Below are 14,576 nucleotides of genomic sequence, written 5' to 3' on the forward strand. Positions count from 1 at the left end.
ATTAGTATGATAGTAGAATTAGTAGTAGTATTATCTTTTAATAATAATTAATATGATCTATTACTATTTTTTTTACAGAAACCCTCAATGACCAAAAATATCTTAAGCATCACCACCAGTCTTAAGTTCAGTTAAAATGACAAATATGCATTCATTAGGCCTAAAAGTTAATTTTTACATAAAGGCATTGTGCTAGAAATATTACTATTATTTAGTAAAATGTATGTGATACTGCTACTACTGTTGAAAAAATGTATAAAACTTTATTTTTTTAAAGAAATAAATCACAATATTTCTTCCATGTTTTAATTCTAATAGCAAAAATAAAATGTGTTTAAATTTCATAAATTAAAAGACAAATTAAATTTGGGTGAAACTTGTTTACTGTTTTTCATAATTATATAACTTGTAGAAAAACTTTAAACACAATTGTAAATAAGTATAAAGAATGGCATTGGTTTTATTTTTAGTGCTAAAAAATTCTTTGTAAAAAATGTTTTTTCTTAATTAGCATATTTTTGTGTTTTGCAAAATTCACATTATGACACGCCTAAGGGTGGGACTTGACTTTGACCTTCAGACTATAGAAAGTGCAAACTAAATGGTTGACTGGCAGAATATAGGGAAAAAAGATCTGAAGTTATTGCTCTGCCTTCATCAGAGAAGAGATGCTGTTGTGAGGAAGATGGGACATTAATGTATTTGACTGAAGATTAATGGGCACATATTTACTGTAAATAATAATGATGTGAATGTAATTAACACTGCATCATAAAATATAAATAAATGAGCAGTGTTAATTTTATGGTGATTTTATATCAGTAGAATGTCGCTGGTTCACAAACAGAATTACCAGCATATAATAACCCTTTGAGTGATTCATACGTCAATATTTATTGATGTATAATACATTTTATTGTTGAAAAGAAACTGTGCTATGAAATGTATCTGTGCAGGAACCCTGATCACCGCTAAAGGAACAGGAAAGTCGACAAAAGAGCACTGCTAACAGGAGTTACTGGCTACTGGCTGGATTTAATAAATATACACTGACCATCAGCACATAGATTTTTACCTCCATCGTTCGGAGTCATGTAGATGTCACAAATTGAGGTATTTGTCCAAAAGCTGCAGTAGATCTAGAGTCTTCAGATGGAAAGGACCAATCGAGGCACATTCACCCATGTGTCTGTACATATAAATGTCCTTGTACTGCTCTGACAATTTTAAACCGTTTGGCCATGTTTAATTGTCACAATTGTGTGGATTCAGATTGTGCTTGCTGTATTTACCGCTGCGTAATAGTCCCGCTTTGCAGAATTGCCGCTTCCTCCAAAATGCTCATTTTGGGTAATCACGCAGCAGTTTGGTGGCGCTTAATTACTACTGGTTGCTAAGCATTGCAAAGGTCAGTTATTGCAGAATGAGGGTAAAATGTCCCTGCAGCTGCACCGCTTCCACCAATTTCACATCTCCTTCTCGGCAGGACTTTTTATGCCGCCAGGATTGTCTATATTGTTTTTGTTTTTCTTCATCTGACAGCGTTCACAAAGGATTCAATTAAGAATGACAAATCTGGCTGGACGGAGCAGCCGTGTTTATGCATTTGTTTGTTTATGCACATGGCACGGTGGTTTAAAAAAACGAATGTGAGAGAGGCAGAAGTGGTTGGTGGTTTATAAAGAGTTATGTAATGATTCACACCTGAAGTCTAGAGATTGTGCCCTCGAAATGTTGTAAGTGCTTAAACCTGAGTTTGAATCTGTCAGTACTGTACATTTTTCAAATGTGTCTAATTTAATTTATTGCAGTAATTATTTTTATTTTTTATTTGTTTTTTGCACACTTTCACTGAATTACATTTCATAAAAAATGAGGTTCCTCATTATTTAGAAGTGAAGAAATTGACACCCACTCAGAAGCGCAATTTAAAAAAATAGCAATGTTCCAGCTGTGGTTATGAATCTGTACCAAATCACAGTCGATGATTTATTTGTGAATTGATCTGAACAATTTATCCAGTCAAAGTGAGGCACTGAACTGTTCATGTCTGTCTAACTTTTTATTCTTGTGTTGAGCTTGAGTGTGCGTGTTATTCAATCTGGATTTTAATATTGATGATTATGAGATGTACATATTGACATACATATTACATACTGTAGTTATTTGTGAATTACACAGGTTGTGTAAACCCAAAGCATGAAATGCGTGATAGTGGACATACACATTTGTATGTAAAAACTAGGGATGCATGGGGCCCGTAGCGATACGCACTTGAAAAGGACTACTTGCAGTAATATTTTTGTTTGTTTGTTTGTTTATCCTTACCTGTTCAAGTACTTGATTTTCGTTCTTCATCCACCACTCCCCAACAGATGATCATTATTTAAATGTTTATTTCCCCCTCCTCTTCCATGTGCTCAGGATGTGTTGAACACCATGATCAGGTGGTGCTCACCACGCTTCTTCTTCCTGGGTCTGCCAGGCTTCACCATGCTGGTGGGAGACTTCATCACCGCGGCTGCTCGTGTCCTCAATACTGACTCCTTTGAGGTACTGCTGCTGCTGCTGTCACTCCTGAAATAAATACATCTGCATCTACACTAGTTCCAGAAGCACACAGCTTCATGTGGTGTTTTCTCCATTCATGCTCATGTCAGGCTCCCCGGGTCGAGGCACAGACAGTTCTTGGTTCGCTGGTGTGCTTCCCTAACCTGTATCAACAGATCCCCTCTTTGCAGACTGTTCCTGGATCCGAGGATATCGTAGTTGGCAAAGAGGACATGAAGGTATGCCATTACAAAAGTTAACCAAATCATTTGTTTTATTACTCATTTCTAATGACTTTTTTAACTACCTTTTAAATATGTGATGTACTAATAAGTAAACCATGCTCACAAGACTGAACCTTGAACCGGTGATTAGCCTTAATATATGTCATCAGTTGTATCAGTATTAACTGTCTTTGTCATGCTTTCTTTCTGTAGGACTATCTTGTGAACATCCTTTTGAAGACGGCTCGCAACGAGACATGTGAAGGAGCCAGGTACTGCACAACCAGATCATTCCTTACCCACCGTTCTCCTGACTGACATAGATCCAGGACACTGAGTGATCTTGCATTCATTTTTGGCATTTTATTTGGTTCCCATTCAAACGTCATGCTTGATTGCAACCACAGCGATATGTTTTAGGTGTGTAGCGATCTGCAGTCTGGGGCTGTGGGTGTGTGAGGAGCTGAGGCAGACAGAAACTCATCCTCAGGTCATAGACGCCATTAACGTCCTGGGCGTCACGTTGAAGGTGATTATATTTGATCCGTTCTTCACCATCAGTCTCTTCTACTAGTCTGTATTAGCTGGATTAATTTGAGTTAGTAATTTACCAGTTTTGAACTTTGTCTCTGAAGACAGCCATGAAATTCCAAAGATTATATAGGATTGTGAACGTTAGTTACATTCAGTCTTCAAAGGAAAACCTTTAGTTTTGCCAGGTTAAATATGCTTGTATTTTTCCTGATCAATTTTATTTATATGTAAATAAACAATAAATATAATGGTCACCCGTGGTACTTCAGTATTACATAACGTCAAGTTACCACAAATCTATTGATTTTAAACAAATTCCAAACGGTTAACACATGTAAGTACCTGTATTATTGTTAAATGGCAGTATAGTTGAAATGTAGTTGAGTCATTTAAAACCACTCATTTTCGAATGATAACTTCCATCTTGATTGTCCTCGTTCCCTTACCTTATGCAGCGGTGATCACATCCTGTTCATGTTGACTCAGAGGAGCTCAGGACAAAATAAAGCTTCGGCAGAAGAACAGGGTTTCCATCTCTAAAAGCATGTGCTGAACTGTTGGGAGTTTATGTGTGGCTGCCTCTCTTCTATTACTCTGAGAAAACACTCACTCTCTCACCTCAGATTCCACATGAGCCCAGAGGCAGAGAAAATTGTGGGTAGAGCAGTAGACACAATCCATTAACCTGAGATCTTCCCAGCAATGTTTCTCTGTGAAATAAGTGGGTGATGAATAGAAATAACAATTGTCCTTTTTACAACATCATATTAAAAATACCATATTTTATCACTAATACTATTATCACTAATACCAAATGATATTGACAAAAATTGGGGACAACTGCAAAACTGTTGTTTTCTCTGATCATTTCGAAGTGGAAATTGTATTGCTTTCAAAACGAATTGCAAGTGGAATGTGTTTTATTCGTTTCTTCATTTTTCAGTATATTTTATAATACACTATTGTTCAATGGTGTTATTGTGATTGGTACGTTTTTTTTGTTTTGTTTTGAAAGACGTCTCTAATGCTCAACATGGCTGTGCTTATTTGATCAAAAATACAGTATAACTGTGGAATTTTATTGCAGAGTTTACAGTAACTGTTTTCTATTGTAATTTATTTTAAAATGGAATTTTCAGCATCATTACTCCAGACTTCAGTGTCACATGATCCTTCAGAAATCTAATTCTAATACGCTGATTAGCAGCTCAGGAGACATTTCTTATTATTGTCAATGTTGAAAGTTGTGCGACTTAATAGTTTTGGATTTTTTGATAAATAGAATGTTCAAAAGAACAACATTTATTTGAAATATAAATCTTTTGTTACATTTTAAATGTCTTTACTGACATTTTTGTTCAAATAAAAGTTTCTCTCTTTTTTTTGAGTGATAGTGTATATTTTATAAAAGACAAGAAGTATAATCTTATCTACTTAGTATTATATCAAATTCTGAAAATGAAATGTATTTCTTCCTTTCTTCACGATGCAATGTGATAATGAATGTAATTTTGTCTTTTAGTTTGGAAATAAGGTGGTGGCCAATGTGGCTTGTGACATCTTTCAGCTACTGATTTCTCACTGGCAGCACTTACAGAGACTGGACCCGTCCCTTCCCAAAAGAATTATAGAGGTACGACCGGTCTCCATCCGCATGATGCATCTGTTAAGTATTGTGTAAGGGATGCCTACTTAATCTCCACTTTTCGTTTGTTGTAGATTTTTGTAGCAACCATAGCGTTTCTTCTGCCCAGTGCTGAACACTCTACGGTTGAGGCAGATAAAAAGGTAAGCAAGCAAAACATCACTGTTTGTTTAAGCTGTGCTGGACATGGGAATCCAGAATTAGTAGCACACATCACTTCATCCTGTCTCTCTACTCATTGGTTCATTCTTCCTAACAGCTTGTCTATGGCAGGTTTATTGATTGTTATGTGGTCGTGTCAAGAGTGTGCTGAACGAATGCTTTCTCCATGTGCTCTAGTTAATGGTGTCTCTACTGCTGTGCCTGCTGGACTGGTGCATGGCCTTACCCCTCTCCATCCTGCTGGAGCCCATCACTATGCCTGTGCTGGATGACCCCGCCTCGCAGAAAGCCCCTCTACTTGACTACATTTACAGGGTGGGTACAGGTAGTTCGATGCTTAAAATTAAAGCAGAAATATTCCAGTGCATGTGCGTTTTAATATAAATGCAGTCGTCCCCTCAGAGCTCGTATTTAGTCATCAGACACTAATGAGAGGGCATTGAGGGGCACAGAATAAATGAGATATTAGTCCCGGCCTGTTGTGCAGATGCAGACAGACACAGACCTTTGTGCAGATGTCATGCTCCCAGAAAAAAATGGCCAAATTATTTAAATGTCCCATTGTTGGATTGATCAGCTCACCAATGAATGCTGAACTTAAGAATTCAGTTCATCATCATATGAGAGAAAATGCACCTGCTGCAAAGGGGGAAAGGGAAGAATAAATGTCCTTTGTTTTCCTCTGCACTCGTTTGACTGTTAATCATTTTCCGCTAGTTATTATATGCTCATTGGGATTACTTTATTCTTCCATTTGTCAGAGCTGAATAGTGTCTAGCATGAACACATGTACATAACCCTCATCAGGACAGCAAACCAGTACTCGCACATTCAAGTGTCGTGTCTCAATTAAGTGCAAGAAATAATGATTAGCATCTCAAGCCTATAGTACTACTCAAGTAATAATTGGTAATTACTGTCCTTTAATGTTATGGAGTCTTGATTCATTTATGCAGCAGTTTGAGAAGTGCCACTTACTACATTTATAGACTAATGAAAATCAAGTTGAATCCTCAGAAACAGCCAATTTAGTTTAACACTTAGAGTAATGAATTTTCCTGAATTAGTTTTGTTTTTCTCTCATCTTGTCACTATATGACTGTTTTATGCTATGCCAGTTTGTTTCCCTACAGGAAAAGCAGTCAGTTTATGGCTTAAGAAATTTCTGCCTTTACAATTAAATATGGCCCGACTGAAGTCCATTGTAAGATGGTCTGTTACTGATTTACATTGAGAGATGATCCATCACACCTTTGCGTGACCCATACCTCTGATTTATCAGCAGTTTCCATTTGAGCCAGATGGCACTAGTGGCTCTGTGGTGTTGATTGTGTGTCAAAATTAAAGTTCTGTGGTTTTATTTTTTAGGTATTTTGACAACATGAATTTATATCTGATTGTATTTATGTAGCTTACAGGGTGGTTGTTTGCTGTGTGAGTGTGCTGTGTTTGAGAATGAGCCAAGGGATAAAGCCTTAATTAAATCAAACAGACCAAACCTGTTCAGGCACTGTGATAAACTGTGCTGGACTGTGTCTTATCTTCTCCAGCCAATAGAGCCATGGCCATCTGTTTTTGCACATCGATACACTCCCATATCACTAGAGAAATAGATTATTAGCCCATAAAGCCCATCTCACTGAGTTTCCTGGCTTAGCATTGTAAATATCGTCCCATCTCCATATGGCATCCCTGTAGCACTCAACCACACCGTCTGGGTGTAACAACAATGTTTCAATCTATTACAGATTTCTTTTTAATGCATCTCAGTGGAGTGCCAAGAAGAGCATCTTCATGGCTGAAGAAATCTTTGAGTTGTTGATCCTAACAGTGTTTGCTATTTAATGCATTCTCATTAGGCTTTTAAAAAAGCATTAACATCTAAACAAGGACCTTAGTATCTTATGCATTACAATTTGTATTTGTAATTCAGTCTACAACAACGAGAAATGCAGATCATTATTAAATAAATAATCTTGTGTTCCCCAGGGTTCTGTATTAGGCCCACATATATTTTATTTTTTTATTTTGTTTTATTTATTTTTCTTAAGCCATTTTTTTTGTAGTGTATCACCAGTGTACTTAATTCACTGTTCTGCTGTTTTAGGTGCTGCACACTTGTGTATCAGGGTCTAATCTGCACACTCAGCAGAGTCACTACCTCCTCAGCCTTGCTGATCTGTCGACAGACTATGAACCATTCCTTACTTTAGGCAATGTCAAGAGCTTTGAACCATCACCCATACACAATGTCATGGGAGACTTCGGAAATCTCCTCACTGTGGCTGAAGGTAAGGACTCTGTTGTGCTTTCTGGAGGAACATACAGTAAATAGTGTAATTAATCTTATTGCAATTGTGTTATGTTGTTGTGTACAGCACGCCTAGGGAAATGTCATGACTAATGTCATTAACTGTCCCGGGTAATATTTCATCCCAAAATCTAAATAAAGCAGAAAGGGCCTATTTGTAAGACCATTAAGAGTGTATGCATGATTTTGCACTTTTAAACCACCCTTTAGAAAAAAATAAAAAGGTTTAAATGATATGTTTTATTATAAATATTATGGTTTTATTTATTTAGCTTTTTTTAAGTTAATTTGTAAAATACAGTTTATGTTTACATCCTGGTAGTATTCGTTATTTTAAATTTACTAATAGTTCCAAATATATATTTATATATAGTGAGATAAACCATATTACCTTAAATATTCATTTTCGTTTTGTCATGAAACCTTATTAAATGTAAGAATTTTTGCTTCACATCAACACAAATTACTCTTTAATGTCTGTAATGTAAAGGCAATTTTGACTTAATTTACTTGGTCAACTTTTTCAGCATTAATGTTGAAACTGCCCTTGAAAAGCAAAGAAAGTATAAAAAATGAACATTTTTAATTTGTCCTTTGAGTTCTTATCCTGAGCTCTTATGAATCATATTAGAGCAAATGTAGCACAATGTGGAATGAAACAGAATTTGTAAAGAGGTGTGCATTAGTTCCCTCATCCACTCAAAGCAAGCCCATTTGTGCCAATTATTAAAGAAATCATTTTTTTCTACTCCGACCTTATTTCATCCATTAGGCAATATTTCTTGTGTTTTCTACCTTGGCATGTCATCAAATGTCATCTGTTTTTGGTTGGGGTGGGGTTGGGCTGTGGGGGTTGTTCTTTCCTTTTTCAACAGGGATGCCTTTTATGACAGAATATTTATATCGGTGGAGTAGAGGAAGAAAAAGAATACTGGCTTTTGCAGCGCAAACATCTCCATCTGTTGACATGCCTTTTATATCTCTTTGTATGTAAAAAACCAAACCAAAGAGCAACTCATAAGCAATATTCCAGTACCTAGCTCATATTGATTAGTTCACTTCAAAGCTCTGTGCATCCCTAATGCAACTTGCTCGTCTTTGCAAAGAGCTTTTTCCACTTTGATGGAGATGATGGTATTGATAGCACTGTCACAATGTGAGCACTTCAGGGTTGTTTCCCCCTTCTCTCTCTCGCATCTTAATCTTAATATCCCCTAATGACAACGCTAGATTTCTCACTTTTTGAGAGGTGTTCAGCATTCGGAGGACTTAATTCATAGTGCGTGCAGAGCCCTATTCACTCCTCACGAAAGCTGTGATGCTCATTAGTGCAGCCCTTTGAGTTTGTTTTAGGAGAATGAATAGATATTTTAAAGGTGTCTGTGTGAACACGTGTGTACATGGAGCAAACAATGGAAAAAATGGCCTTCATTGGTCATGACAGCTGAAAGCCAGTATACCGACCAGCTTTTGAGAATAAGTACGGGAAAATACTGTACACAGTCAGCCAGTTTAGGACTTGTATTACCCCCAAAAAGTCAGTCACACAGCAGCTATTATACAAAAATTATTTACCTGTTGTATTTTTCAGTCCAAAAAATAAATATATCAAGTATTTCAGAGAGATGTGTAATCATTTGTGATAATGGCCAGCTAACTGTAAATGATAATTTAAAAAAGACTTACCAAGAAATGAATTAAACAAATGGGCATGAAATATAAATATCAGTTGAAATAGCTTGATAATTTGAGAAGAGAGTTCAGAGTGATCTGAGAGAAATGAAACTAGCACAACTATGTAGGGAATGGATTGCCACTGACAGCTAGTGGTTGACCAATATGAATTTCTCTGTGCCTGTTGCCTGTACAAATATGTACCAGATTGGCCAATATAAGACTTGATACAAAAAAAGTTCAACTGAAAAATATTTAGTACATATTTAGTGAAAAATTAAATCGAGATTGCAATACATTTTAAAACTGATATAGGTATTGAGCAACACTTCTGTTAATTGACCAACTGGACAGCCAAATTAAAAACAAACCTGCAAATAAAGGCCACCTAATTGGCCTGGTCTGTCACTAGTGAAAACAGTCAGTTGACCTGCAGAATAACACTCCTGACTGACATATCAGAGTCACATATCCCACCGAGTCGTGTAATATAACAGGGTGATGGGCAGATTTTTACATAAGTGTTGAGGTTACATGGACTTAAAAGAGGGCTGCCATAAATCTCAGTCTTCACATTTAAATATCTTAATTTGTATTTTGAAGTTGAACCAAAGTCTGATTTGTAACAACTTGAGAGTAATTATTACATATACATACTGTCAATACATCCGCAATTAAATTTTTTATATTTTTTATATATAATATAAGGAATTAGGTTATTGATAGTCAGGTACATTTTACATCCAGAACAATACTATATAAATATTATACTTTTATAATCCCAGTGTAATATGTGCTATTAATTTGTATTTTTATTTGAGCTGCATGGACTCTTTTCTGTGCTGTACTGTTATTTTCTCACTTTCTTGCTTTCATTTCCCTTCTCTGCGACACCTTTCTTGGGCACATGTACATTTATTATTAATGTGCATTGTCCCTTTAAAAAAATAGATTAAATAAATTGATAACTGGATTTTCATTTTTGGTTCAACTAATCCTTTGTGTAAGCTAAGTGTTTTCTAATTTACTAAACTTGTGTTGTTTCATGTCCCAGAAAAGAAAAGGAGAAGCCTGGAGCTGATTCCTCTGACCGCTCGGATGGTAATGACACACCTGGTCAATCATTTGGGCCACCATCCTCTCAGTGGCGGCCCTGCCCTCTTAAACAGCCTGGTCAGTGAGAACCACGATAACCCCTACGTAGAGTCCTCCGAGCTCTCTTCTGAAGTCTTCAAAAGCCCCAATCTGCAGCTCTTTGTCTTCAATGACAGCACACTGGTCTCATACCTGCAGATCCCCTCTGACAGTTCCAGCACGTCCCAAGTAAGTGCCAACCCGAGGGATCATTCCTCTGAGGTCCGCGTCATCGTCAGGGACATCTCAGGAAAGTACTCATGGGACGGCGCTGTTCTGTTCCGCACTTTGGATGGAACTGGCTTGAGTTTCACTGGCAGCAGGGATCAGTTGTCACACAACGCCACACACTCTGAAAAGCAGTGCTCTGTGCGCTCCAGTAAATGCTCCTCTGAGCTGGAAGTGGAAGATGGCGTGGATGTCTTGGACCAGCTACTGGAAGACCTTGGCCACAGCAGCCCAGAGTGCCTGCCGCAGCCCCAGCTGAGGCTCACCCAGCCGCCCTCTCCACCCATCGGCATGAATCCTGACATGGAAGGGGTCATCACGGATGCCATCCACAGACAGGCCAAGCAGGAGGACGAGGAGCTGGCCCGGCTACAGACTGAAGACCCCAGCATCAGAGCAGAGAGGCAGAGAGAGCCCTCACACCACGAGCCAAAATCTCCTTTTTACCTCTGCAGACTTCTCCTCAATGACCTCGGCATGAACTCATGGGATCGCAGGTATTGTATTTTCTTGGGAGTTGCTGGAAAACATCGCAGCACATCCCAAAATGAAAAATCAGTAACCCACTTCCAAAGTTGCTCTTTTTTTCACATCAGTACTCATTGGTTCTTACGGGTCTCTTATAAAAAGGTACAATAAATAAAAACATAAATCATATATTTAGATTTATAACAAGTTTACAATCACAGTCACATAGCTATACATATACAAAAAGTACAGTTTATTTGGAAGTGGAAATAAAATAAAATAAAAATGGCAATTTTGTGAAAAATTATTTAAATATCAAATAACTGGTTTCTATGGTGACGCATTACTGGCACACTCAATTATGTCGTAATAACGAGATGTCATTTCAACGACATATTTTCTCGTAATAACAATATGTCATCAAAATTACTTCTTTTTCTCATTAAAATGTAATAATTTGTCATAATAACGAGATATGTCATTAAATTTGTTATCTTTGTCTCTTTGTTAGCTTTGTCTCGCTGTAATATTGCTTACCATGTGATAAAAAATAAAAAATAAAATGAGACAAAAACACGTACAGAAGAATTTGTTGCCCCAATATCTTGATTTTTGAGGCATAATTGTGTTTTTGGAGTTGTCAGTGTTGCCAGATTGGACGGACGATTTCTAGCCCAAAAGCTAAAAAAAAACCCGGCCAATCAAACAAAAAAACAGCCAAAATGTATCGAAATAATATGATAGAATATGTCAATCAAGGTTGATAAGGGCCATTTTTAACTCCTTAAAACAAAATAATGATGACAAAATAATATAAAAAACATAAGATAAATTTCCCAGGTAAATGGATCAATCGGATCAAGTAGTCTACATTAAAGAGAATTACCAAATATGATTAAAATATGCAAGCAGACAGTGTCAAATAGGCAATCAAGGAATTAACCGATACCCTTGAAAACGTACATGCATTTTCAAGTCAGAATAAACCAGTAAGGTGCCCAATATAAGTGATAGGAAAAAGCAAAATAATTTGCAGGTATTTCACTCTCGTTCATACACACACTGTGACAGTCTAAACTGTCATTTATTGATACACATCCTACTGTATGATAATATGACCATTAAAAAAAATAAATAATGACACCTTCGTGTCACTCTATAATTTTACACAGAACTAGAGGAATTATTTTGTAAAGTTCATATTGTAGAAAACAATACAGAACTTTGTATAGTCAAAACTAATAAAGTCTAGCAGTTTTCAAGAATTTATCAATCTGGGCCTAGATAAAAGACCCAGATACTTAGTTTCGATATTGATTACCGTATTTTTCGGACTATAAGTCGCACCTGAGTATAAGTCGCATCAGTCCAAGAATACGTCATGATGAGGAAAAAAACATACATAAGTCACACTGGACTATAAGTCGCATTTATTTTAGAACCAAGAGAAAACAATACCGTCTACAGCCGCGAGAGGGCGCACTATGCTGCTCAGTGGTAGGCTACAGGAGCATTGAGCGGCATAGCTAGTGGGGCGGCAGTGGCTCAGTGGTTCATGTAGGTTGTCTACAAACCGGAAGGTTGGTGGTTCAATCCCCGGCTCCACCTGACCAAGTGTCGAGGTGTCCTTGAGCAAGACACCTAACCCCAGCTGCTCCCGACGAGCTGGATGGCACCTTGAATGGCTGACACCGCAGTCGGTGTATGAATGAGTGTATGAATGGGTGAATGTGAGGCAACTTGTAAAGCGCTTTGGATGGCCATGTGGTCTGTTGAAAGCGCTATATAAATGCAGTCCATCCAATCCATAGAGCGCCCTCTCGTGGCTGTAGACGGTAATGTTTTCTCTTAGTTCATTTCTCTTGGTTCATGTCAAATTAATTTTGATAAATAAGTCGCACCTGACTATAAGTCGCAGGACCAGCCAAACTATGAAAAAAAAAGTGTGACTTATAGTCCGGAAAATACGGTAACTAATTAAATATGCTCTGATTTCGGGGGTGCAGTGATAGAACCTTCCTGTCATTCAAAATCAGATCTGATATTGCGCTAAAAACCCGATCATCACGTCTGCTGATCCCTCGTGATTGGCTAAAAGTGCGGCCGCGATGTCAACATCAGCATCAGTGGCTTTGCAGTGTGTGTGTGTGTGTGTGTGTGTGCATGTGTTTAGTAACGTCTTGATGACTGATTGGATGCAATACATGTAAACTTGGGTTTGTTTGTTAACCAATTAGCCTATACAGTTTAGATGTCTGAAAACCACCAAAGTGACTCTAAACCAGCCCAAATTTTGTCCACTCGCCCAAGCCAATTTTTTCCCGCAAAATCAAATTCAAAACCGCCCAATCTGGCAACATTGCCCTGCATCATATTTGTCAACAGCCAACTGTGTCATGCAAGATGATGTACAGACAGGTCTGGGGGCGTGGCCATTGGCCATTTTTCCACCGCTATTTAATTAAGTTTACGGGTTAAACTGACCACCCTAGTTAAAATAATAGTAAAAAGAGTAAATTTCAGCAGCCTTTACTTTCTATATTAGAAATAATTCTAATATACTAATTTGCTGCTCCAGAAACATTTCTTTATTTATTCTTCTTCCTCTGATAGATAGATAGATAGATAGATAGATAGATAGATAGATAGATAGATAGATAGATAGATAGATAGATAGATAGATAGATAGATAGATAGATAGATAGATAGATATGGAAAAGAGCAGTTTTGAACATTCAACTATTTTTTTCTTTTATATGATTTTGAGTAAGAAGTGAAACTTTTTGAGTATCTTTTTTTTTTTTTCTTGAGAGCCTATTTGCATATCAGAATATATGATCATAAAATATATAGTTGCATGAGTTCTAAATACAAATACGGTCTTCAGAGGAGTAAACCTGCAGATTGCTTACATTACTTGGTTTTACTTTGGTTGAACTGAAAATATTTTAACTAAAAAACAAAAGTGATTTCGCCTGTGTCTCACCATTTATCTTTTAGAAAGTTTGTCCTGTTCCTTTTATGACTGTTCCATTTCTTTTACTCTTCATAGAAAAAGCTTTCATCTTCTAAAGAAGAACTCCAAGCTCTTGAGAGAGCTGAAGAATTTGGACTCAAGACAATGGTAAGTGTTTTTGGTCGTTTCAGAAGACCACGACATCTGATGTCCATGCCTTAAAGTTCCATACAGATAATCACATACCAAGTAAATTAGTGACTTTGTGCCTGATTCCTCGGCACTTAACGCTAAAAATTAGCAGCAAACAACAGCATGCATTTGGAGAGCTCAATCATGCAGCCTAATGCCAGTCTACAGAGAGTGACTAAATCCTTTAAAAGCACTATTAAGGAGACATGTCCTAAGACCACTCTCAGATACTCCGCTCCTCACGGCCTAATCCTGGCCACGTCTGGCTGATCACAGCTCCACACTTCTCAGCCAACAACAATCAATAGGCACTCAGAGTGGCTAATTACAGAGGCTTATTAAAGAATACCCCCAGGATCGGGCCACCGTTACCCACCGCATGCATAGCCCGCCCACTCATGGCAACCGCTGACTGAACATGCCAAACATCACACTGCACAGGCATGACACTTCCTTAGCAACACTGTTCAAAGAGACACACACGCCTTACACATACAC

General features: G+C 37.4%; 1 protein-coding gene across 7 annotated transcripts in view; it reads left to right on the top strand.

The window, feature by feature from the left end:
• Positions 1–14,576, top strand: part of LOC132111815 (ral GTPase-activating protein subunit alpha-2-like) — a 180,876-nt gene that overhangs the window by 118,514 nt on the left and 47,786 nt on the right. For all 7 annotated transcript variants that reach the window (XM_059519420.1, XM_059519423.1, XM_059519426.1 and 4 more), the window contains 10 exons: positions 2,425–2,553; positions 2,661–2,789; positions 2,988–3,046; positions 3,195–3,303; positions 4,831–4,941; positions 5,028–5,096; positions 5,293–5,430; positions 7,223–7,406; positions 10,155–10,959; positions 13,983–14,054. In XM_059519420.1, coding sequence (XP_059375403.1) covers positions 2,425–2,553; positions 2,661–2,789; positions 2,988–3,046; positions 3,195–3,303; positions 4,831–4,941; positions 5,028–5,096; positions 5,293–5,430; positions 7,223–7,406; positions 10,155–10,959; positions 13,983–14,054 — 1,805 coding nt within the window. The remainder of the gene's footprint in view (positions 1–2,424; positions 2,554–2,660; positions 2,790–2,987; positions 3,047–3,194; positions 3,304–4,830; positions 4,942–5,027; positions 5,097–5,292; positions 5,431–7,222; positions 7,407–10,154; positions 10,960–13,982; positions 14,055–14,576) is intronic.

The sequence above is a fragment of the Carassius carassius genome, chromosome 31 (genome assembly GCF_963082965.1).
Source record: "Carassius carassius chromosome 31, fCarCar2.1, whole genome shotgun sequence".
NCBI lineage: Eukaryota > Metazoa > Chordata > Actinopteri > Cypriniformes > Cyprinidae > Carassius > Carassius carassius.